A 24221-nucleotide genomic window follows, 5' to 3' on the forward strand; every position below is an offset into this window, starting at 1 on the left:
GGACCAACGTGCACGTGTGTGTCTAAACACCAGCACCTGTATACCCTGTCAGTGTGTTTCAACATGACTGCACTCACTGCATTCTCTGAGCACAGGCATGTTCACCTGAAGTCCAATGTCACCAAACTGGCACCCTGCCTCTTAGAACCCTCAAACACTGCTCTCAGCCCATGGCTACACAGAGCACCTTCAGGAGGGGTGCAGGCCACTGCTTGTCCTCAGAGCCCATGTTCTCAAGCTCCATCACAGCAGTATCAGAGTGAAAGTACAGCAAGGGATCTCCCAGGATAACAGCAAACTCAGAGCCATTCAAAACCTGAACGTGCCTGCAACAACCAAAGTCATTCCCAGCTTTGAAAATGAAACAGCCAAAGGCAAAAGAGGGAGATAATGACAGATTCATAACTCAGAACTCTTGAGAACTGCTCAACAGACTTGTAAGACAAGTAACTTGCAGATAACTTTGCTATAGTAAATCAAAAGTCCACTTGTGTGTCACCATCACATTTAAATGATCGGAGAAAGCAAAGTACATCCTGCACATCCACCCCAGGAATCCGGATGCTTGGGTAGTGAAAGGGGGATAATGGCTGACAGCTTCCAGACAACAGGCAGCACGAAGTAGGGACACCCCTGCAGAACCATTGCTGTAAGCAGGAACAGCACCAGCAGGTCTCTGGGCAGAGCACACCAGCCCTTATGGGGCAGAGGGGTCCCTGGAGGTGCTGAGACCACTTCAGTGCTGTGCCCCCCCAGAACGAGGGGATGGCTTTGGAGCCTCCACTCATGGCACCTTCTGCAGCACAGAACCTTTCCTGCAAACCGGCCTCTTCCCTAAGGCAGCATCGGAATTCCCTCACCTGGGCAATGCCTGCACTGTGGATCGTGGTTCTGAGACACAACCCTCACCTCCACTGATGTCCAACACTCCCCACAGCACTCACATCACTTACCAGCTCACCAGGCAGTCAAACGGGCCCTGCAGAACAGGCAGCTGAGATGATGGACAAACCACCTACAAACTGCTCCTGTGTTAAACAGCAGGAGCCCACACCAACAGTACACTTCCAGAGATAGCTCCAGGGGCAGGGAGGTGGGCTGGCCACTGCAGACACATCCATCAGATGAGATTACACCCATCTATAAAGCTGCTGGTAAAAGCCCATGTTTCAGGTTTGGGTAAAGGGAACATCTTTCCAGGTGAATTTAGAATCAGACTTTGCCACCTACTAAAGGTTAATAAAACCATCACCGTGGGTTTGGTGAGTGCAAGGATCAGGCAGCCCCAACCAGGCCAATAATCACACAAAATAACTCTGCCCCTTCTAGTTTATTGCAGATCCTTTCATCATTCCTGGAACTACCACTAAACGGCTCCGTTTCAGCTCCATTACACCTGACAATTTACATTCATTACAATCATGGATGGGTAACATGAGTGACACCATTTGCAAGATGCTCAGCACTAAATGCACTTGTTGCTGCAGTGATACAGGCTGGGAAATTGCTCTGCACTAGAGGGCAGGAGGGAAGGATCGGTCAGATGAAGGTGCTGAGGAATCAGTGGGGATGTCTGGATTTAACTAAAGAAAATCAATGTGGAAAGAGAGGGGAAGGTTTAAAATTCCCATCTGCCTTATTCTTAATGGATGTAGATATCCCAAGGCAGAGCGGACCCGGATGCTGAGCAGGGGATCTCCTGGGCACAGGACTCCAGGTAATGGACACAACACATTGAAAAACATCTTCCCAGGTCTGATTTGTGAACCATGAGACCACAAGAGCTTTGTGGGGCTTAATCAGCAGTGTGCAGCTCTGGTGTCCCCAGCATAAGGACATCCCTGGCTCTGGAGCAAGTCCAGAGGGGGCCAAGAGGATGCTGAGGAGCTGGAGCACCCCTATATGGAGACAGTCTGAGAAAGTGGGGCTGTTCAGGCTGGAGAAGAGGAGCTGCATGGAGACCTCAGAGCAGCTTCCAGTGTCTGAAGGGGGGTACAGGGATGCTGGAAAGGGACTCTGCATCAGGGACTGCAGTGACAGGACAAGGGGTGATGGGTTCAAACTGAAACAGGGGAGGTTCAGGTTGGAGCTAAGGCAGAAGCTGTTCCCTGTGAGGGTGCTGAGGCGCTGGCACAGGGTGCCCAGAGAAGCTGTGGCTGCCCCATCCCTGGCAGTGTTCAAGGCCAGGTTGGACACAGGGGCTTGGAGCAGCTGCTCCAGTGGAAGGGGTCCCTGCCCGGGGCAGGGGTTGGAGCTGGAGGAGCTTTGAGGTCCCTTCAACCCAAACCAGGCTGGGTTCTGGGATAACAAGGACCCTTACCAGATACTGTTTCTGTGGTGAGGGCTGTGCAGCCTGCCCCAGAGCTGGATGCAGGACTGCAGGGAGGCTGCCCAGAGCAGAGCAAGGGGGTTTCCACTGGAACAGATCACTCTCAGCTGTAACACTGCTCCTTGAAGACCAGGCCCTTTAAGCTGCATTTCTCATGTCCTTTGAAGTCCCTGAGTGCTGAGTAATTTCAGAGCTAAAAGGAGATCATGGGGATCCTGCAGAGGGAGAGCAGGACATGAATCTGTCTGTAATGAAGCATCAAAGTTGGTGGAGGCAAATGAAGGAGAATCCCTATGGACAGTGCCCTGGGAAGAAGGTGCCCAGCAGCAGTGCTGAGCGCTGCTGCCATCCTAACACGTTTCCAGGGCAGCTTCTAAGGGTTCTATTTATTCACGTTGCTTTCCAACTGTTGTCAAGCCTGCAGTTTCTCAATGAAACGTGTGTCCACCTGCCAGCTTCCTCAGCTACCACCTTTCACTGCAATGTAATCAAAACAAGAAACGATACCAGGAACATCTCTGAACGTGTCCTGCTTCACTGGCACCTTGCTGCTCATACAGTACAGCTTTTGGGAGGCTACAGTGTTCAACTGCTTGAGAAACAGGCACACCTCCTGAGCTCTGGGCTGCTGAGCATCCTGGATGACACCTCCCTCACCAGAGGCCAGCTTAGGGCTATTTAACTCAATCACCAGATCTCAGCCTGTTTTAGAACTGGTTTGTACCATTTAGTAGGCAACTGCTCTGTCTCTTCCTGCGCGGTTCCACACTAACATTTCCCATATACTTATATGGGAATAGTTCCTCATTCCTCATGATGAGTTATTTCTTCCCAGTCCCTAGCAAAACAGGAACGGTGTCTCTGGCAGAAGTAAAAGTAGCCACAAGCAGCCCATCTCCGTGCAAAGCCATCCCAACCACACCAGTCCCCCACCAAGTGTGCTGCAAGCAGCCTGCAGGATTCGATCCATTTGCTGCAACGCAGGATGAGGCCATCCAAACAATTTCCCTTGCTGAATAACTTTGGCAATCCCATCCTCGTCTTCAAGAGTGATTTCAGCAGACTACAGTGCTCACAGCACCGCGAGCTGTCTACTTTAAACCCAAGCTGTGTGAGTTGGAACAACAGCAGAAACAGCTTCAAATCCAGTATCTGGCTTTTCTGCAGCATCTATTTCAATAGGGCTTTGCCTCTGCCGTGGTATTTGTCTGTGCAGGCACATGGTTACCTGATCCCAGGGCATCACACCACAACTGTTACTGCCTATTTCTATTAGCTACCTTGGGCAAGGTTGGGCTACCGGGTATTGGAGCCTCCTCAGTGAGCAGAGGCTGCTCTGAGCTCAAAACAATGGCCAGCACTTGGGAATGAAAAGGGAGAAAGTGAACATTAGCACATCAAAGGGCCTTTCTGAAAGAACAGAAATTGCATGATGCACACTTTAATCTTTCTGACAATCTATGCATGGATTGAACTGGCTTCTATTTTTCACACAAATGTGAATGCTTGATACGAGGACATCTTTACCAACAGCAAAGGAACAGAGAAAGATGTGCTCGTGCAGCCTTTGAACTTCTGAAATATGGATTAACACGCAATAATATTTAACAACAGATAGAATGACATCCTTCTCATCTCTCCTAATAAACCCGGAGAACATAAACCTCATTTTCTGGGCAGCACAAAGAAAAACTGCTATAAATATTTAAATTCTGAAAAAAACCCCAAAAAGCAATTTAAGAAATTAGTAGTAAATATGGGCAATATGAAAATGTTAAAGTATATATCAAAATGATGGATATCATGTATATCAATATTAACATCTTCATGCAAACATCTATCATTGCAGATCAGTTGCCCATCACAGAACAGTCTCAGTGTGATTCACTTCACTGGCACTTCTGTCCAGGTAACTAAGGTGGAATGGGTTTGGTGCTCAGAGGTGTTAAAGAAACTATTGCTAAAGGATGCACACAACATCCATACACTCACAGGCTCCTGCTGCTGTAGGAAGTGCAGAGGTTTCTGCACATGGATCTTCTCACACTGCAGAGGACTTGTGCTGCTCAGCACGGAGAAGCAAACCCAGAGGAGCTGCTTCCCGATCCAGACAGCTCAGTGCATATCCTGCTGCTGACAGTTAAACTGAGTCCAAATGCTTGTGGAGGGCAGAAAAGGGACTGAAGGAAAAGACATCCCCGAGTTCCCCTCATTTAAACAGAGCTGCATCCTCCTACCAATCAGCTTGCAAAGGAATGGTGTGGGTTTAGAAATGCGCCTTATTAAACACACACGTGAATGAATTTGTTCCTAAACCCCCTAACTCCTTTGGTTGTAACTCGGTCACGGTCAGTGGAATGACACCTCAGGAGAGCTGAGCTGATGTCACTGCCCTGGACCTCAGAACATCACCTACAGAGAGCACGGCAGCACCAAGGCTGAGCCTCACACAGGCCTGGTACAGAGCACAGATAGTGCAATCCCAACCACAACACGTGCACTTCCCCCCAAACCAGAGAAACCCACGTTCTTCTTGTAGACATGGAAGTTAAAGTACATCAGGGACACAAAGGAGGCACAGACCATGTTTGGATTCACCTGCATAGACTGCTGAAGTGTGGGGTTGGCTGTGACAGGATGAACCAGAATATGGAAATACTGGACAAGGAACTGGAAACAGCCAGTTTGGAAATCTCTCTTTCAGAGCAATGAAAACTCAGCAACCACATCAGAATGGGTCCAAAAGAGGACAGGGAGGGAGGAAACCCGACAGAAGATTAACATGGCTCAGAACTGTCACGACGGAGGTTTGCTGGAGCCCTACCTTTAGGCACCATGACCATAGGACAGCCTTGAAGGTCCAACAAAACCCAGGCTCACGTCCAGGAACACCAGCATTCCAAGGGCAGCAGCAGCCACTTCCAGCCCCAGGGCCTGTTTCAGCTCCCAGTTTGCTCCACAGGGTACAGCACCGCTGAGCACGTGCTGGGGAGCACGGTGGGACCGCACAGATGGTCTGCCTGGTGCTGAAAGGGGCTGAGGCACTGGGGATGGCTTCAGTCTCATCCTGAGTATCTACAGTAGGCACAGACCAGGCCAAGGCAGGTAAAGCACAAGCACAGGACTACAACACTGAGCTGTAATGAAGAGCAATAGATCATGAACACAAAACCACCTGGGAGAAAGCATCCTTTTCCTCTCTGTCATCTCTCTGGCTCCCGAGTCAGGCAGGACAGCGACCTCAGACTGACATTGAGCACAAGTCCCTGACTAGATGTTAACATTCATCTCCTGAGATAGTTTTTCCTCACCCCCCTGGTGCTCTGAGCTGTCACCAACTGCCCAACCAGCGACCAGGAGTTTACTTGCATTAAAACCAAATGCAACCGTTCTATTTGTTCTGCCTAAATCACTGCCCCAGTGTGTCACTGCACAGCCAAACACACAGAGGAGAAGCAGCACAAACACCCAAAGAGTTCAGGACCTGTGTCCCATTGTGAACTCACAGCTCTGGGTGTGAACACAATCATCTCTACAATAACCCCAGCAGTGCAGGTGGGTCCCACTCCATCCTAAAATCTTATTATATCGAATACTACAAAAATCAACCAAACAAAACCAAACCCCAAACCACAAAGGTTTCCAGCCCTGATGCTCTAAATGTGACCCAAAGATGAAGGGAAGGAAAATTGTGTCTGCGTGCATCCTATTTCCGATGTTGGTTGGGGAACCCAGAAGAGCACTGGAGTCCATGGTACCCCTTTATTTGTAACCACCAGTGACAGAGACACTGCAACCAACAGGAAGAATGGAAACTAAACCCACAACGTCTCCCCTTCACCTCCCGGATCCCAGTACTTGGTGTTGACTTTTGGGATGCCAAACTGCACGTTGCTGTGGCATCTGAAAACAGGGAGACGCTGGCACGCGGATCCCATTCCGCAGCTCCCGCATACCGAGGCGCAGCACACGCTAAAGTTCATTAATTAAACAGTGCTGGGAGCAGATGGACTGGCTACCCAGGCTCTAATTGCTCCAAGTTGGGACAGGGGTTCACAGGCCTTAATGAGCCTCGATGAAATGAATGATTACACATCCATCACAATTAGAGGAACCTGTAAGATGAGCTGAATTATCATGGCAACAAGTCATAAAACAGAGCACAACACCCAGCGGGGCCTGCAGAAGCCGGGGCAGGAAACCTTCCTGAATGAAAGCTGCTCTGGATGGGGATGAATCCTCTCTAATGCCATGGCCATAAAGCTGCTCTGTGATGCGATGTGAGGGTGTCCTGGAGGCATGCACAGAGTGTCCCGGGTACCGCGGCACACTGAGGGTGAGCTACAGCAACACAACACAGCAGTGAGCAGAGAATCAACTGGAGAACGGGATCCCCGTGTCACACGTGGAATATGCTGCTGACAGTAAAGACATCAATGCTGCTGTTTACCCTCCCAGTGAAGTGGAGATGTCAACCACCAGGTACAGCAGAACCAGGACAGGCAGAAGGCATGGCTATGTGGAAACTGTGCAGCTGAGGTTATTCACCCTGACTCACGGGGCTGTAACTGCTGCTCCTGCAACCCCAACCCTTTGAGTAACAGAGGGTTTAATTCAAACATTAAGGGCAGAAACCCAACCCCAGTCACTTCCACCTCCTGCCAATGGAGCTGCCTGGGCAAAAGTGGGTTTGGATGGAGACAGACATTCACAATATGGGGAGGAGCTCACTTCTGAGATGGGAAGTTTCTGAACAGCAGCATCAGCTCCTTCCCCAGAGTAACAGCTCTGTCCTTTATCACTTACTCTGGTGCTACATCACCTCGTAGGTGTCAGCATGGCGACACAGCCCTTCAAACCAGAAGCCAGCCTGCAATGCCAGGAAGTGAATTAAGCCACCGGGATGGAACAAGCTGAGGTGAGATCTTGCAGGAGCAAGAGGGAAGACAAATCCATGCCAGTTTGAGGCCATTTCCTGAATTTTAATGACTTTTCTTCCATGATGCTGCATTTCTGGTACTGAGGCTTTGAGGCAGTGAGACACTGAACAAACCCAAGTGAGCATGTCACTGGGCTAACACCCAGGTACCCAAGTGACATAACTGCTGAGGAACATCATGCAGCCCAGCTGAAGGTGGCAGGAGGATTCCAGGTTCATTTATGGAAGCCAATGCACTGCAGGCTGGCAAGGCTTTAAAGCTCACTCACACTGTTACACAGGTGAGCCTGGCCGGGGCAGATACCCCTGCACAGGTACAATACACCTGGCTGAAGTCACAGGCTCTCACCAACACCAGCCCCAGCCCAACTCAGAGAGTATTAAAATCAGCACATAAAGTGATATTATTAATTTTAAACAGAAGATGCTGTACATGCACTAGATTGCTGCAAGCACTAAAGAAATCATTAAGAGCCATCTGCTCCTGTTTGTACACTAGAACCCTGACAGTTAATCTATGGTGAAACACACACAAAAGTAGGATACTGAGGGAAGACAAAACACGAGTACACCAGCCTGTGAACCCACCATGGAGTAGGGCTTCCTCCTACTCCTCTCTCTTGCTGTCTCCACATTAATGTCCTCAACCCAATAAAAAGGTCCTCAGTGACAGGATGGCTTGAGAAGTGTTTCAAGTGTGCGTAGAGGGAAAACCTTTCCTCCTTAAAGAATGATGTAGGATTATGGTGCTACCCATTACAGTAGGGTATGAGATACACAGAACCAGTCAGGTTGGTGGGATGTCAGGAGGTGACTGGGTCTCACAGCACAGTCAACGCTTAATTCAGCTCAGTTTTACTAGAAAGTTTAGTTTAAGAACACTCAAAGCTAAACCTAAACCCATTTCTCCTGCTTAGAAAATGATTGCTTAACTTTTTATGGAAGAGACCACACGTGCGTGGCTCATGGAAAACACTCACTGCGCTCAGGTTTTCCTTAAAGGACAAACCAGAGGGGTTCGAGACCTGCCATGAACCCGTCCTGGTGGTTACACACTGGTGCTGATGGTCACTGGCGATGGGCACCTCCAGCCTCACCTTCCCACCAGCCCTGCAGGGTCTGGGGCACAGGAACTGCCTCTCCGGATGGACCCCGCTGGCACCACCGCCAGCCCCAGGCTTTGGGGTCACCATCCCGTTCCCGAGGCCAGCACCTCTCCTGTACCCATCCCGCAGGGCACCGGCCGCAGCTCCGGGCAGGGCCCTTTGTTCCCGTGCCCCGCGGAGGCCGCTCCGGCTCCCACCTCCCGGTGCTCTTTGTGCAGCCCCCGGGGCAGCCGCAGCCCTCGCTGGGTGCAGAGGGGGCTGCTCAGGGGATGCACGGTCCCCCCTCTCGGCCCCCCGGTTTAACGCGGCCGTTGCACAGCCACAATCAGTGCGCGTCCTTCTCATGTGAATGACTCGGGGTAATTCCCTTGGTGTGGTCAGAACGGGGAACGATCGCTGCTCGCTGCGCACAAAGGAACGGGCTGGGGGCAGGAGCCAGGCAGGAGCCGGGCTCAGCGGCACCAGCAGCTCCCTCTAGTTGGGAAGCGAATCAGTTTTCTCCCCGAAGAGCCAGCACAGAGGGAAGCGCCCGATACCAGAAGCTGCTTCCAGTAAGCGGCTTGGTAATTCCTGCTGTAACACATGAGCACCGCACATCCACTCGCTACATTCCTTGATTCACTCTTACATTAAAGTAACTTTTTATTTTCTATGTTGACTCCTGTTTGTAAAACGTAACTACGGAAAAATTAACGATTGCCAACATTTGGCAACGAACCTGCTCTGGAACACAAAAACCTGACCATGTGTTAGCATGAAAACCGGGCTTCACTGAAACCTAAAACAAGCGTCAGAACCTGCATATGCTTTAAATAAATATAGGGTTTCATATATTGATCCCGGAGCCACCGCCTTGCATTTCCAAGGCTTTGAAACTAAAGAAGCGGCTCTTTAGCCTGAGGGGTTAAAAGTGTGGGTGTGGAAGTGGGCTTTTGTTGGGAAAATTAGCAATGCTATGAGTCATTGTGCATTAGGGCAGAATAGTTTTGCATCTTGTATGAATCCAGACACCATATGCCATGCGAGGGCCCTGCTACTTTATGCGGTGCGGCGGCTGCCGGCGGCCACGTGGGCATCCCCAGCGGAAAGGCCGGGTGGCCGCGGCGCTCCGGCCACGGCGGCCCCGACGGCAGCCGCAGGGACAGCTGGCGAGCCCGAGCAGCCCGGCCGCCAGCATGGTAATGAGCAGCACAAAGGCAGCGCCCAGGGACCGGCCCGAGCGGGGCTGCGGCTCCGGGACCGCTGCGCTTTGTGCCTGAGCGGCGGAGGCAGCGCCCGTGTGGGGAGCCCTGGTTTGCACCCGTTTGGGGCAAGCACCGAGCGAACACAGCAGGAGGCCGGGAGGGACACAGGGGCTTGGAGCAGCTGCTCCAGTGGAAAGGTCCCTGCCCGTGGCAGGGGTTGGAGCTGGAGGAGCCTTAAAGTCCCTTCCAACCCAGACCCCTCTGGGATGCTGTGAGCACAGAAATCCAAAGTGCAAGTGAGCATTGAGGAGCACGTTCCCAAAAGATAAAGCAGGTTTCAGCTACACAAATCCCTTCTGAGTTATCGGGGGGGACAGCAAAACCAGCAAAACTTTGAAAACACAACACAAACCCCTTTAATTTGCCTGGTGTGAGAGTGAAAACAGACAAAACCAAACACCAAAATCCAACCCAAGCCACCAAAATACCCCATAACATTGAATGAAGTACTTGGTAGCAACCACCTATATCAGTTTTGTTTCTGTTAAGCTCTGAGAGCTCTCATCAAACACAAGTTCGAGGTTCCTTGTCCAATACAACAGAAAGCATAAACCATCCTTCAATAACCATTTGGAGCTCTGTGTGTCTTACCAGAAGAGAGCTGGAGCTTGAGTCCACACCTTACTACAAAATGTACATTCACTGGTTAGCTGTAAACAACCCCGTGCACCACACTGTGTACTGGGTATGCACTGTGATCACCCTCAGCTTGACCACAGTGTAGGTACCATGAGCAATGCCCCCAGAGCAGCTGAGGGCCCAGCTGATGCAGAAATGTGGCAGTGTCAGGGTGCTGTAAGCGCCCGTTGGGCACCCCATGCACACCCCAGCAATGGGGCTCAGGATGCACACATCTCCCTCTGCCCTGTGGCTGTGGTGCTGGTCAGCCTGGCACAGAAACCCACTTAGCAGATAAAAGCCTGTAGAGCTGCTGGGGTGCATTTACCCTCACTGTGGAGCAGTTGCTGCAGAGGTCACCATCAGGAGGGCACAGGTTCAAACTGCTACAGACCCAGCTTGGGGCTTCCTCAGCAGCCCTCAGTGATCTCTGCAGCCTCCAGCAGTGGAGAACAACGATTCCTGCCCCTTGTTAGAGCAGAAAATGAACTGCAGTGTGAACACACAAACTTGGCCCTGCCTCCTGAGCCTGCAGTGAAGTGGTGACACTGCCTGGGTGTTCACAGCAACATGCACACAACATGTACACGTATGAACAGATGCACACGTGAAACTGCAGAGATTCAAAGCCAGCACATCCCAGCATCACTCAGCAGTGTCTGAAACCCAGGCTGTGAAGCCGGATGTACTCCCGGTACATTCACAAGCAGGATGAAGTGGGTTTCTCTGCCTGTCCATGAAGAGCACTATGAAGAACAGCTGACGAGCGGCCTCCACAGTACCATGTAATGCCACCTAAAAGCTTCTCCTTGCATGACTTGGTGCAGGCTGGAACAGGCGAGAGGCATCGATCCCTGCCTGCAGAAGGTGCTTGCTGTGAGGAGGGAGCCATGGACCGTGTGGGCAGGATGCTGTGCTGTGAGGGGCAGTGCTGCTGCTGTGCTCAGCCTGCAGAGCCCCACACGCTGCTCACAGACCCTCTGAGGGTTGGATACAGCCTGGAGAGGAACCCGCTGCTCCCCACAGACAGGCACACAGAGCCCCAGCCAGAGCACAGAGCAGTCAGATGCTGTGTCACATCAATTGTCACAGCTCCTGTGACACGTGCTTTAGGATTCCATAGTCATTCCTGACAGCATTATAGAGCCTGGGGCACGACTTCTGTGGGTAAAGCCAAGGGACAAGCTGGGAAGCCTTCTCTATCGAGGGGACCAGGCTTCCTGCTTCATTCTCATGGCACAATCACACATGCCGTTATCACCACACCAGAAGCAAGCTGAGGAGCACACAGTTGGAAAGGTTCACACACTGTCTTTTCAGGCACCTGACATGATGTGCACCTACAGAATACGTGATGGCCACACCAGTCACACAGCAAAGTCCATCACAGCACAGACCTTTCTTCTTTAGTCCCTGGTAAAGTGGGTGAGCAGATCAGCTGCTCTGCATTCAGTGCATCAGAAACTGGCCTAAAGGGAATGAATAATGAAAATAGAATATCAAAGTTTATGTTCTTTGCTTAATCTCCTTGACGGCAGACATGAGAACCTGAGAGATGTGTCAATACCTGCATGCAATGTAACAAATTACATCTACACATGCCTCTTTCTGCTATGGTGGTTTGATTTTCCCCCATGAACCCTGTGCCTGGTGTCATTCAGCAGCCAGACCCTATTCCTTACAGCAGGTGGGACTTCCAGAGTTACTCAGGTACCAGTTCACTGCTCCAGAGGAGGAGCTGTGAGTTCTTCTGGCCCACAAACAGGATCGCAGGCTGTAAGCAGGAAACTGGTGACATCCAGTGCTCACACACTACTCAAACTATGCACACCCTCAGTGTGTCCTTTTTGTCTGTTCCAATGCGTGGACACTGTCACTGTCTAGTGCACAGGGGCATTACCTTGCAGCAAGTACTATGAACATCCACAGTCAATTCAACAGCAACTTAACTCTTGTATCTTTTCTCTTGGAATGAACAACAAGTACACAAAGTACTTTGGGAACACCACAACCTGCCACGGTGCCAATTGCATTCTTCTGTAAGACTTGGAATGTTTAAGTCAGCCCTTCTACAATAATGTTTAAGTTACTGATAAAGGCAGAAGCAGCACAGCTGATACAAGAGCTCTGTTGGGGTAACACTTGCAGGGACACCTGAAATGGGCAGTTCTGAGGGCAAAGCCAGCAGGTGACAGCCAGGAGCCCATAGGGGCTCACTCACCAGCTCCCACCTTCCCCTGCAGAGGAAGGTGCTGCACTCGAATCCAGGAACTGCAGAAGAGCATCACAAATACATAGGAACCAGCAGGCAGGATAAGAACAACCCCCTTTTTAGCGTAGGAATAAGCCAATTTATGCTGAGATTGCTTAAAAAGGTAATTTCATAATAAGCCTGTTTGTTGTCAATAAGCCCCAACAGGAACTAACTCCCTATTTACTCATGCTCAGGGAGATCCGTGTAGCTTAAATTGCTAAGAAAATAACCCAGAGACTGTGAGAATCCAACGAAGGCTCCAGGGCAGCATCCGATGCTCATGGGACCATCTCCCACCCTGCCAGGCTGCTCACACAAACTGGGAACACAGACACAGACACCTGCAGCATGTGGGGCCGCTGCCCCAGCCCCACAGACCGTGAGCCATTCACCCAAGCTCCTCTCCACTGCTATGGGCACGTCCCAGGCTCTGCTCCTTCCTCTCCACTCACACAGCAGGGAAGGGCTCACAAAGCACCGCTCATCCTCACACCTGGAGGGGTTCAAACCAGAGCTGCCCTGGCACAGTCCCCACCAGTGCAGCCTGCACAGCCTCTGCCCTGCCTGCGAAGGGCATTTTGCACTACCAGGGTTTGAAGAGAAGAACAAAAAGCTTGTAGAAGATGCAGGAATGAGGGATGCTCACATTGATGTTACCGCGGAACGGGTCAGATGGGAGAGCAGCAGCATCCTGGCTATGGAATGTCATGAGTAAACCTGAGACCAACGTACAGATCTCTGAACAAGAATGGAAGTCAAGGAGCAAGGAACATGCTCCATTGGACAGACAATCTGGGTCCCGGATAGTCAAAGCTGCAATTCCCTGTGCACTCCAAGGGGAGATTCTTGCTCAGGCATCACTGTCCCCAGAGGCCAAAGTCCTTTTGGAGACAGACATTAAATTCAGGCCCAAGCAAAGGGCCTGGTAACTGCAGACCCAGCTATGTACCTGAGCTTAGGATCTGTGGGCTGGAACAGCAGCTGTGCATCAGACCCACAATAAAGACCTGAACACAGACCCCATTCTCTCCCCCAGTATTTGTCTTTGCAGCCAAGACCAGCCCCCAGAGCTCAGAGCAACTGGGGCTCCATAATGCACCAGTGTTCAAGCCCCCTTTCCAGCACACAACTGGTTTGGTATCAGCTGGAAGGGAGCACAAAGGGGCAGTTCTGTGTCAGCACTGCCCCCATGCTTTGGAATACTCACTGTTACTGGAACCAGAACAGCCCCCCCTGCTCCAGGTGTCCTGCTCACCCCAGCTATAGCTCGCACCAGACTACCAATGTGCTGGGTTTCATCCTGCTCTGGGAACTGTGGTGCTCTGAAATCCTGACCATCAGCCACCGCTGCTTTAGCTGCCCTTGATTCAGAGCAACTTCATTTCTGATTTAGTCATTATTTCTCTGTGAGATTTGTTCCTTCCTTTCCCCAGCACGGAGAAAGGCAGCTTAAATGATCCCCCAAAACTGCCATAAACAGATGCATTTTAACACCATAATTTTAGGAATGTTAAAGATGATTATTTAGGAAGCATAAGTATCATCCTTCCTTGGTTTGACAGAATTTAACCTCATTGTTGAAGATTTCTGTAAATACACAGCAAGGTTAAAACAAACCTCCTGCCTGAGGAGCTGAGGCTGTTGAGGCTGCTGAGGCTGCTGGGGCTGCTGGGGCTGTTGAGGCTGTTATGGCACCATCACCCCATGCTCAACAGCTCCAGAAGGACGGGGAGAGCACCCAGTAGGGTCTCAATCCTCAGTGCTCAGGGATGAAACTCTGGACACCATTGGTTTGAGCACACACTCATGTCTGACTACCATGGCCCTGCACACCCTGCAGAGCGACAGCCAGGACCGGGCTCCAGCATGCAAGAGACAACTGAGCTCTGTGATACCTACCCCGGGTTCTGCCATGTGGTGTGTACAAAGAGACGGTGGCTTTGAACTCAAGTCTGGTTAATTACTTTGTGAGGAGTGTTTCTCTCTCCCTAATGAACTCCTTAAACAGCAGCGGTCCCATAAACACAAGCACATCCGCTGGGGTCTGCTGTTACCTGCCTCATTTCAAACAGATTTCCACCAACAAACGTATCTGGGTACGACAGAGGAATTTGTGTCATGATGACCAAGTGATGACGGTGCAGCCCGAGGCTCTGTGGGGCTGGTCCCCATGGAAACCGGGCTCAGATCCTGTCCTCCCTGCCTGGAGCACGGGGACTCTTTTGTGCCTGATGAGATTTCTTCCCCAACCTTCCAGCAACAGACCCCACTTCCTCCTGACTCCTGCCTAATTGAGATGCAAATGACTCCGTGGCTGATTACACTTCCCTTACAGCCCTGACAAGTGCAGCTGGAGCCGGAGTTACCAACTTCAACAAGTGACTTCAGCTGCCACTGCTGGTGAGGGGCTGCCTGGCTGCGGCATGCGACCCTGCGGGCACCGCTCCCCACTGGCACCGTGTCCCAGGGACACTGCATCCCATGGGCACAGCATCCCATGGGCACTGCATCCCATGGGCACCACTCCCCATGTGCACTGTGTCCCAGGGACACTGCATCCCATGGGCACTGCTCCCCACTGGCACTGTGTCCCAGGGACACTGCATCCCATGGGCACAGCATCCCATGGGCACTGCATCCCATGGGCACCACTCCCCATGTGCACTGTGTCCCAGGGACACTGCATCCCATGGGCACAGCTCCCCATGTGCACTGCATCCCATGGGCACAGCTCCCCACTGGCACTGTGTCCCAGGGACACTGCATCCCATGGGCACAGCTCCCCATGTGCACTGCATCCCATGGGCACAACTCCCCATGGGCACAGTGTTCCATGGACACTGAATCCCATGGGCACAGCTCCCCATCAGTACATCATCCCACAGACACCGCATCCCATGTGCACCGCTCCCCATGGGTGCTGCACCCCATGGGCACCACTCTCCACTGGCACCACCCCCCATGGGGCTGCACCCCATGGGCACTGCATCCCTTAGGCACCACTCCCCATCAGTACTGCAACCCATAGGCACCGTTACTTACAGGCACTATATTCCACGGGCACTGCTACCCATCGGCATTGCATCCCACAGGCACTGCACTCCATGGGCACTTCACGTGGGCACTGCATCCCATGGTCACCACTCCCCATCAGCACTGGACCCCAGGGGCACCACTCCCCATGGGCACCACATCCCACGGGCATTGTATCCCATTGGCACTGCTTCACATGGGCACTGCTCCTTATGGGCACCGCTCCCCATGGGCACAACTCACCATGGGCACAGCCTGACTCCTTGCTGAGCCCCCCACAGCCTGGGGTCAAGAGGGGGGGAAAGCCTTGCTCACGGGGGGTCACCACAGACACTCTGCACCGGCCGATGCTCCAACAACAGGAGCCCATCGCCATGGAACCAGTGATGCCGGATGGAGCATCCCGTCCATTTCTGACCATGCTGGAATCCAGAACGTTTTCAGTTACTAACCCTTATTCTGTGGGTTCTGACTTAACATGGCCCATGTGAGGAACACCACTGGCAGACCCTACCCAAGCTGTTCTGCACACCTGAACCACAGCGTCACGGCCGATGTGCTGCCAACCATCACCCCTCACTCTTCCAGGATTACTGACTTCTTTTCTCCCTCCCATTGGAATTTTTCGTATTATTTCAACTTTTGAGTTATTTTCATCTCCAAACAGCATCTCTCATGAAAACAGAACGATTATTTCATCATCCTGCAAGTAACATCTCACAGTCTGACAGTCACTGAACTCCTTCACTTACTGTTCACATCCTCCTGTTCCAGTAGCAGTCAGCAGAGTCATTCCCTGTGTGTGCACCCTGCACACCCCACCACTGCATGGGACAGGTCCACACACCACCTCACACATGTATACACCTACACCCCAGCTTGTGGCTCACTAAGGATGAAGTACATCTAAAGGTGTTTTCTATAACAGCAGTTACAGGAAGCTTCCTCTCCCTCTGCAGCATCATCCTGATGGGATCATCCCACCACGTTCCCTCTGGCCAGCGTCAGAGGCTTCTCAATCCACTTCCATCTATCAAACAGACAAGTGGCCGTTGATTCACTGCAGATACCGTTGATGTGAAAGCAGGCACAAGAAAGGAAGAAAAGAACCTGGGGACAGATGCTCCAGCAACCCCACACACATATGTTGGGAAGGGGCATGTGCTATCATGTTCCTGCTGCTCATGCTCCCTTGGGATGAGGGGGACCCAGAGAGGCCCGGCTGGGAAAGCAGGATGCTGAAAGCCAAAGGGAAGAGCAGGGGTGGGAATTGGAGGACTGGGATAGCAGCAGGGTCTCTGTTCCTCACGTTAACTTTACTGTGAGCTGTTATTATACATTGGCTATAGGAGCGGACAGGTGAGGCTCAGTTCTGCACAGAAGCACTCTGGTAATTACCTAGAGCTCTCTCCCAAAGCCACCCCAGAAGACTCAGCAAGGTTTGTATCTGCTCACATAGGCAGCAACCACATCTTCACTTTAAAGCAGGTCACAGCCACGTTCATACCATAGGAACTCATTCAACCACAATGCTACTTCTCATTGCTGCCGCTTCTGCAGAGTGCACTGGGGAGAATTTAGCCTTTAAATAAACAGAACAGTGTTTTGGGGATATTTGTGTTTAAACACGTCTCACACTGATCAATGTTCTCTCAAAGGTCAAAACGTTTCATCTACAAACTCTTTTTCAATGGCACATGGTTATAGGAATACTCAGATCAACAGCTCCCCAAAGCAAACGAATGCAGCGAGTGCTGGTCCCAGGGTAAGAGATATGATCACAAAATGAGGTATAAAATGTTTCTGGCATAATTATGCCATCATGAGAAAACCCCAGGATAGGTGAAACCTGCAGCAATGCTGTCCATTGGCACAGAACACAGGAATGGGTCTGTGCTCGCAGCCCTGCAGCAGAGCAGCACACCTGAGAGTCACCTTCAGCACCTGAAAATGCCCCAGTACAGATGTGGCTGGAAAGAAACTGGAATTTGGGAATGGAAACATCCATATCTGAGGCTAAATCCCACCCATCTTACTAACGGAACAAGTCCAAGTGAAGACTTTTGGACCACTTCTTTGAGCAGGATAAGAATAGAACCAAGCTCTGTGTACACCCCAATGCACACAGTAGGAAACTTCTGTTAGGGAGAAAGCAAACTGAGTGCTGTTGTCACTTACAGTTCAGAGTCAGCGTTAAGCCCGCGCCTGCCTCCATCAGACTGAAGCCGCTGGAGAACACTCCTGTCACGTTATGATCTATGAAGCCTTTCCCAGTAAGCTCCAGTGGAAGGTGCCATCCCAGCTTACCTCTGCAGAGCAGTGCCCTGCCAGGGAGCCCGGCTCCCGGAGCAAAGGATACAAGCTCTGGTAGAGCGGGATGAGGGACTTGACGGCCCTGCTGGCGTTGATGCACGTGGCACAGATGAGGCTTGGCAGCAGCTTCGCAGTCACGATGGCTCCGTCGAACAGAGGACCAAAGAATGGTACCTGCACCCAAGCAGAAACAACATGTGTGAGGATGAGGTTGGTGCAATGCACGGGAGCAAGGTGCCAAAACCGTGTCCCACTCTGACCAGTGCGTTAGTGTGACATAAACCAGTAGGACCACAGTGTGGAAACCACCACCTGAGGGGCAGGGCTGGGACAGGCACAAGCACCTGGAGGTGCTGAACCCTGTTCCTGCAGTGTCACCTCCAGAGGAACCCCCCAGGGCCCCGTGCTCACACACAGCTCATCACACAAAGGCTGTACGAGGGTACAGAGATGCTTATAACAGTGAAAGGTGCCTGGAATTGCATATGTGTAACAGGCTCTGCCATGTCAAACCCAGGACACGCTGGTGTTTAACATCTTAGCGTTCCCAAGCAAACTGCTTCCCCTTCCACAACAACCCCAACCCCCAGCCCAAGCCCCAGCCAGAAGCCAGCAGCAATTATCAATATTGAAGCTATGGATTTTTTCCATCTGTACAGGGGCTTATCACGTAAATAAATACCCTCCATTATCCTTCTGCAACTGCTGGTGGGTGACTGTGACAGTCATTCAATAACCGGACAAAGGGAATAATATAAATCCCCTGCATCTGGGGAATTCCTCTAATTAGAAGTGGCAATGAATTACAGGAGAAATTTGGGTTTAATCTAACATCTGCAATGACAGCTGTCTTTCCAGCACAGTTATCTGTCATTCCGTTACTTAAAGAGTCACCCACCCCCAAAACCAGGTTAAAGTGTGTCCATAGTGGCTTTGCTTTGTTTTCTGATGCTGGCATTCCCACCTCGGCGGGTGGAAAGAAAGGGGCCAGGGAGGAATTCTATGCCACCAATGGGAGATGTTCTAGAGCATCAAGTCTGTCCTCCTTAAGCAGTAACATTCCCTAGTGGTGTTCCTAACACATACTGTGTTCACAGGACGGACAAAGGAGAAACGTTGTAAACCTGCATTTGCACAGGAGTACAAATAAGGAGGTTAAGCACAGACTGCTATTAACATGACACCAACTCGCAGTTACCAGACACTCAGAGCAGCCGAGCACTTCCACACGGATGGAAATGCACCATTGGGCTTTCTGATGAGCCAGGTTTGCTGCAGGGTTTCCAACCCAGCTGCAGCCCAGGGATGGGGTGGGTTTTGTTAACACCGTATCACGCAGGTTGTACATGTACAGTGCAGACAAGGGGTGTACGTTTATACACCTTATCTGTGTGTGTGTGTGAACACACACGTGTGCATAAGCTCACGTTTAAACCATTCCAGTGGCTCTCTCCACCTCGGGTCTGTCTGACATTTAAAACAGAGTTAAATAACGGCTTCCTCTGAAAGTTTAAAAGTCAAACTCCATAAGTCATAATTTATGCTCCCACTAACCACAGGAGGAGGTTAAGTCAGGCTGAACCCTAAACCCAGAGAGCTTTCCTGAGCATCCCTGAGCAGGGTGAATGGTGGGAGCACTGGAGGGTGACTTCCCAGCACTGAGACACATGAGTGCATGTCCCAAGCACTCTGATTTCAGGATCTGTCCCCTGGGCACCTGCTTTGTCCGAAGCTCCCAGCACCTCACAAGGAGCTCGGCCTGCTCTGGCAGATGGAAAAGAGAACACTGCAAGGGATGGCAGTGACTCTGTGGCGGGCACTGGGTTTCCACTGGCAGGTGAAGCTCAGCACAGCCACAACCAGGAGCAGGCTTTGCCAGCGGGATCCCAGCTCTGGGATGTGTGGCTGACCCTGGGGACTGCCCGGCCTGGCAGGAGCAGCACAGGCAGGTGCAGTGCAGGCAGGAACAGCAGTGCAGGCAGGAACAGCAGTGCAGGCAGGGAGCAGCAGCGCAGGAGCAGGGAAGGCAGGAAGAGCAGAGCAGGCAGGGAGAAGCAGCACAGGCAGGAGCAGAGAAGGCAGGAAGAGCAGCACAGGCACAATAAGCACAGGCAGGAGCAGCAGGGAAGGCAGGGAGCAGCACAGGCAGCAGCAGCAATGAAGGCAGGAGCAATGCAAGCAGCAGCAGCACAGGCAGGAGCAGCACAGGTAGGGAGCAGCAGTGCAGGCAGGCAGTAGCAGTACAGGCAGTAGCAGTACAGGCAGGAGCAGCGCAGGCAGGGAGCACCAGTGCAAACAGGAGCAGTGCAGTGCAGGCAGGCAGCAGTGGCAGCACAGGCAGGAGCTGAGCAGGAAGGAGCAGCAGCGCAGGCAGGAGCAGAGCAGGCAGGGAACAGAGCGGGCTGGCAGGGAGCAGTGCAGGCAGGAGCAGAGCAGGCAGGAGCAGCGCAGGCAGGAGCAGAGCAGGCAGGAGCAGAGCAGGCAGGGAGCAGAGCAGGCAAGAGCAGGCAGGGAGCAGTGCAGGCAGGAGCAGCGCAGGCAGGAGCAGAGCAGGCAGGAGCAGTGCAGGCAGGAGCAGAGCAGGCAGGGAGCAGAGCAGGCAAGAGCAGGCAGGGAGCAGTGCAGGCAGGGAGCAGAGCAGGCAGGAGCAGAGCAGGCAGGAGCAGTGCAGGCAGGAGCAGTGCAGGCAGGGAGCAGCGCACGCAGGGAGCAGCGCAGGCAGGAGCAGAGCAGGCAGGAGCAGTGCAGGCAGGAGCAGTGCAGGGAGGGAGCAGAGCAGGCAGGAAGCAGCGCAGGCAGCAGCAGAGCAGGCAGGAGCAGTGCAGGCAGGAGCAGCACAGACAGGAGCAGAGCAGGCAGGAGCAGTGCAGGCAGCAGCAGCACAGGCAGGAGCAGCGCAGGCAGGAGCAGCGCAGGCAGGAGCAGTGCAGGCAGGAGCAGAGCAGGCAGGAGCAGAGCAGGGAAGGAGCAGTGCAGGCAGGAGCAGTGCAGGCAGGAAGCGGAGCAGGCAGGAGCAGCACAGGCAGGAGCAGAGCAGGCAGGAGCAGAGCAGGCAGGGAGCAGTGTAGGCAGGAGCAGAGCAGGCAGAAGCAGTGCAGGCAGGAGCAGAGCAGGCAGGAGCAGTGCAGGCAAGAGCAGCACAGGCAGGAGCAGAGCAGGCAGGAGCAGCGCAGGCAGCAGCAGCAGCGCAGGCAGCAGCAGCACAGGCAGCAGCAGCAGCGCAGGCAGCAGCACAGCCGGACCATACGCCCTCCCTGACACAAAGCCGGGCATTATTCATTCCGAGCAGCCCCAGCGGCCACGCTCAGGGTCATTAAAGTCAATGGGAGTCGCTATCGTCAGCTTCCATCTGCACAGGGCCTGGAGGGGGGACCCCGGCCCAGGGACGTGCTCCGAGGCTCGGCATTAAACACCCACTGGAGGAAAGCGGTGCTTTGAGTGGCTACAAACCCACATTGGCTTTGGCAGGACTCGAGGAAAACGGGAGCGAAGGCAAACGTCCCCTTCCCTGAGCACCCAAATGCTCTCCACGAGGCAGGAATGAATATTCAGCCCCTCTCAAGCACCTGCTTCGTTACAACCTCCCGGACAAAAATCACCATTTCCGTTGCCCGCAGGAGAAGTAGGGAAGGTTAAAGAAACCTTGTGAGCACAAAGGCTGCCCCTCTCCAGCGCACAGCACTGCTTAAAGGAGTGGGGAATGGGGAAATGATTGTACCAAATGGCTGAGAATTAATCTCTGCTGACTAGCTGCAATCTAACGAGGCATCTGTGTCCCAGGGAACCCGCAGCATGTCCCTGGCGGTATGTGCCGCGTGTAGAGTCTGCCTGGCATTCTTTGTCCCCTTTTGCAGGCAGCTTTTCGTCTCATTGTTCACAATATCCTCATGCATCTGTGACGCGTGGAATGCATTCACACCAACAGACTTCCTATTGTCTTCCCCCAGCAGCTTTGTCGGGCAAAGACTGCATCCCAGCTCCTGATAATTATATTGCTTAATTAATCAAGACAAAAAAAATTTGCAAATCATTGCCCGGTTGCCAAGCAGGGAGATAAAAAATGAAAACAATACAAGCTGAGGCCATAGAACAAAAGTAACAGCTATCTGATCAGAAATTCTTCTATAATGAAGCTATTAATGCTAAATCGGTTAATGTTAACATTGCTCCAGGTGTCTCTGCTTAGATGCAAACAAAAAGGCTAACATTATGTATATAAAAGGCCAAATGTTGCCATGGATTCTGTAACCTGATAGAGAGGACAGCCTTTTCATTTGATTAGGGAATGCAATTTAAATACCAGGGACCCAAGCCAAACAACAGACATTTCTCTCTGCAAGCCTCTCTCATTCACCCTGGGGTCAGTAGCTGGTGAACAAAAGGTCAGGCACACTTGCCCTGGAAATGTCTGGATTAATTTTATTACATTGTAATGGTTTGTACTTTAAATGTAGGGATAACACTAAATTTCCAGTTAGCTATTCTTCCTTCTGCCCGGTGGGTGTTTTTGACTAATATGGAAGATGACATGGCTTTTCTCCACTGCTCCACAGCATCACCGAGCACGGTTGTGATGCCAAGTCCTGATGGAACAGGAAAAGCTAAAACTCCCCAAAAGTACATTGCAGAGCTCAAAATCAAGTGTAGGGAACCCCCCACTATTTCAATATAGAAACCAAGTTTGGAACATACACTGGCAAACCACTGGTGGTTAACACCTGATAACTCCATCAATATATAATATAATCGAATATATAATATCAATATATAACAACTCCATCATTCACAACTCAAAAAATACCAGCTGGTAAGTACATACCTGATGTGGGCATTTATCCACAGCTGATTATTCTCTTGACAAATACTGTCCCTCATATAAAGGAAATGGGATTGATCACACTGATTACTTTCATAAGGCTAATTTTATATATATATTTACATCCAGAATGTACCAGACAAGCATTAAAGTAGGGCTTTTTTCTCTATATATGGGCAGATGCACCTACACACCTGACATCTGGCAAAGAAAAAACTTCATTCTTTCCAAAACGTGTCTAAACTGTGGTTATATGAACAATGATTTGAACAGAAAACACCAAACCTGTTGTAAGGATACCCAGTGTCTGCACCGTCCCACTGAGCCAGATTGTGAGGTTACACACGGTACCACACATACAACAGCAACCGAGCTCTATGGAGTGAATCCATAGCAAATAAGGAACTTATGTCTTGATTATTTTGCTGTTATTGCCTCATAGTGGAAATTCACAATGACTTTAAGCACTGTTCTTATTGTACAATAGCTCCTATGGGTTGAGAATACTGGAATATTTAAGTACCCGGCACAACTGTAACATGAACTAGCAGCATTTCCATCCTGCTCACAACTCCAGGTTTAAGATACAAGCTTGTTGCTCAGCATACTTTTAAACTGAGATGAACTGTATCTTGTATTTGCTGGTAAAACAAACCCAAAGCACTGAGCTTTATTTAAGCAACAACCGGTCCCTTGCATAACACATAGGAGAGATGCAGTAAATCAATCCAAACATACCTCTGGTTTCTTCATTATCTCTATGAAAAACATGTGATTCTTCATGGGGTAAATAACAATTAGAACATCTCCAAAGTCAGTGGGAATAATGCCTCTGCGGTAGTTCCTGGTGTGCTCAGACCAGACGATGTGAACCTCATCATTTCCCAAGTGACGAAGCTGCAACAGCAAATTGGCTCTTTATTAATCAGAGTGATAACAACAGTTTATGAGGGGTCAGGGCTTACAAATTGAATTACAATGCTCAATAGTAGAAATATTTCATTACAGAAAGAGTGAAAATATTGGGTTTGTCCAGTTGCCCATGAAAAGATGAGCTAAAGAATCCGTTCCCTTCTGAAGGCATCGCTGGTGATGGCTAATTAAGTAATTACCAAACCAGCCATTAGTGTGAGATGTGAATGTACATCACCTACAATCACTTCACATGGAAATCTGCACTACCAGAACTGTTACCCTGCAGAACATCATAGTGCAGCCACAAGAAGGTGGCTGTCAAAGATGCAATGCCTCAACACGAGGTGTCCAGAAACCCCATCACCAACCACTATTCCTGGTCTGTTACATTGCAGATCGCCCCTTGCTGCCTTTGGGAAGGACTTTGTGTTGGAAAATAGCTGGGCACCGTGCATTAGAGGCAAACACTGTGGCAGTTACCTTGTTATCTGGAGCCGAGCTACATAAAATATGGATAATGCTGAATGTGACGTAGGGAACGCATCTGAAAGCCGCGGGTCTGCTTTGTTACTGGAGGGACTGGAGGTGATCTAACAGATGGCAGCGAGTGTTTGGCAATGGTGTACAAGCCACGCACAATAGTTTCAACTGTAA

General features: G+C 51.2%; 1 protein-coding gene across 1 annotated transcript in view; it reads right to left on the bottom strand.

Annotated features, from left to right (window-relative positions):
• Nucleotides 1-24221, bottom strand: part of RALGAPA2 (Ral GTPase activating protein catalytic subunit alpha 2) — a 110022-nt gene that overhangs the window by 17271 nt on the left and 68530 nt on the right. The window contains exons 36-37 of the mRNA XM_034060969.1: nucleotides 23391-23549; nucleotides 17883-18010 (exon numbers count right to left, since the gene is read on the bottom strand). Of these exons, the coding sequence (XP_033916860.1) occupies nucleotides 17883-18010; nucleotides 23391-23549 (287 nt within the window). The remainder of the gene's footprint in view (nucleotides 1-17882; nucleotides 18011-23390; nucleotides 23550-24221) is intronic.

Source organism: Melopsittacus undulatus, chromosome 3 (assembly GCF_012275295.1).
Source record: "Melopsittacus undulatus isolate bMelUnd1 chromosome 3, bMelUnd1.mat.Z, whole genome shotgun sequence".
Lineage (NCBI taxonomy): Eukaryota > Metazoa > Chordata > Aves > Psittaciformes > Psittaculidae > Melopsittacus > Melopsittacus undulatus.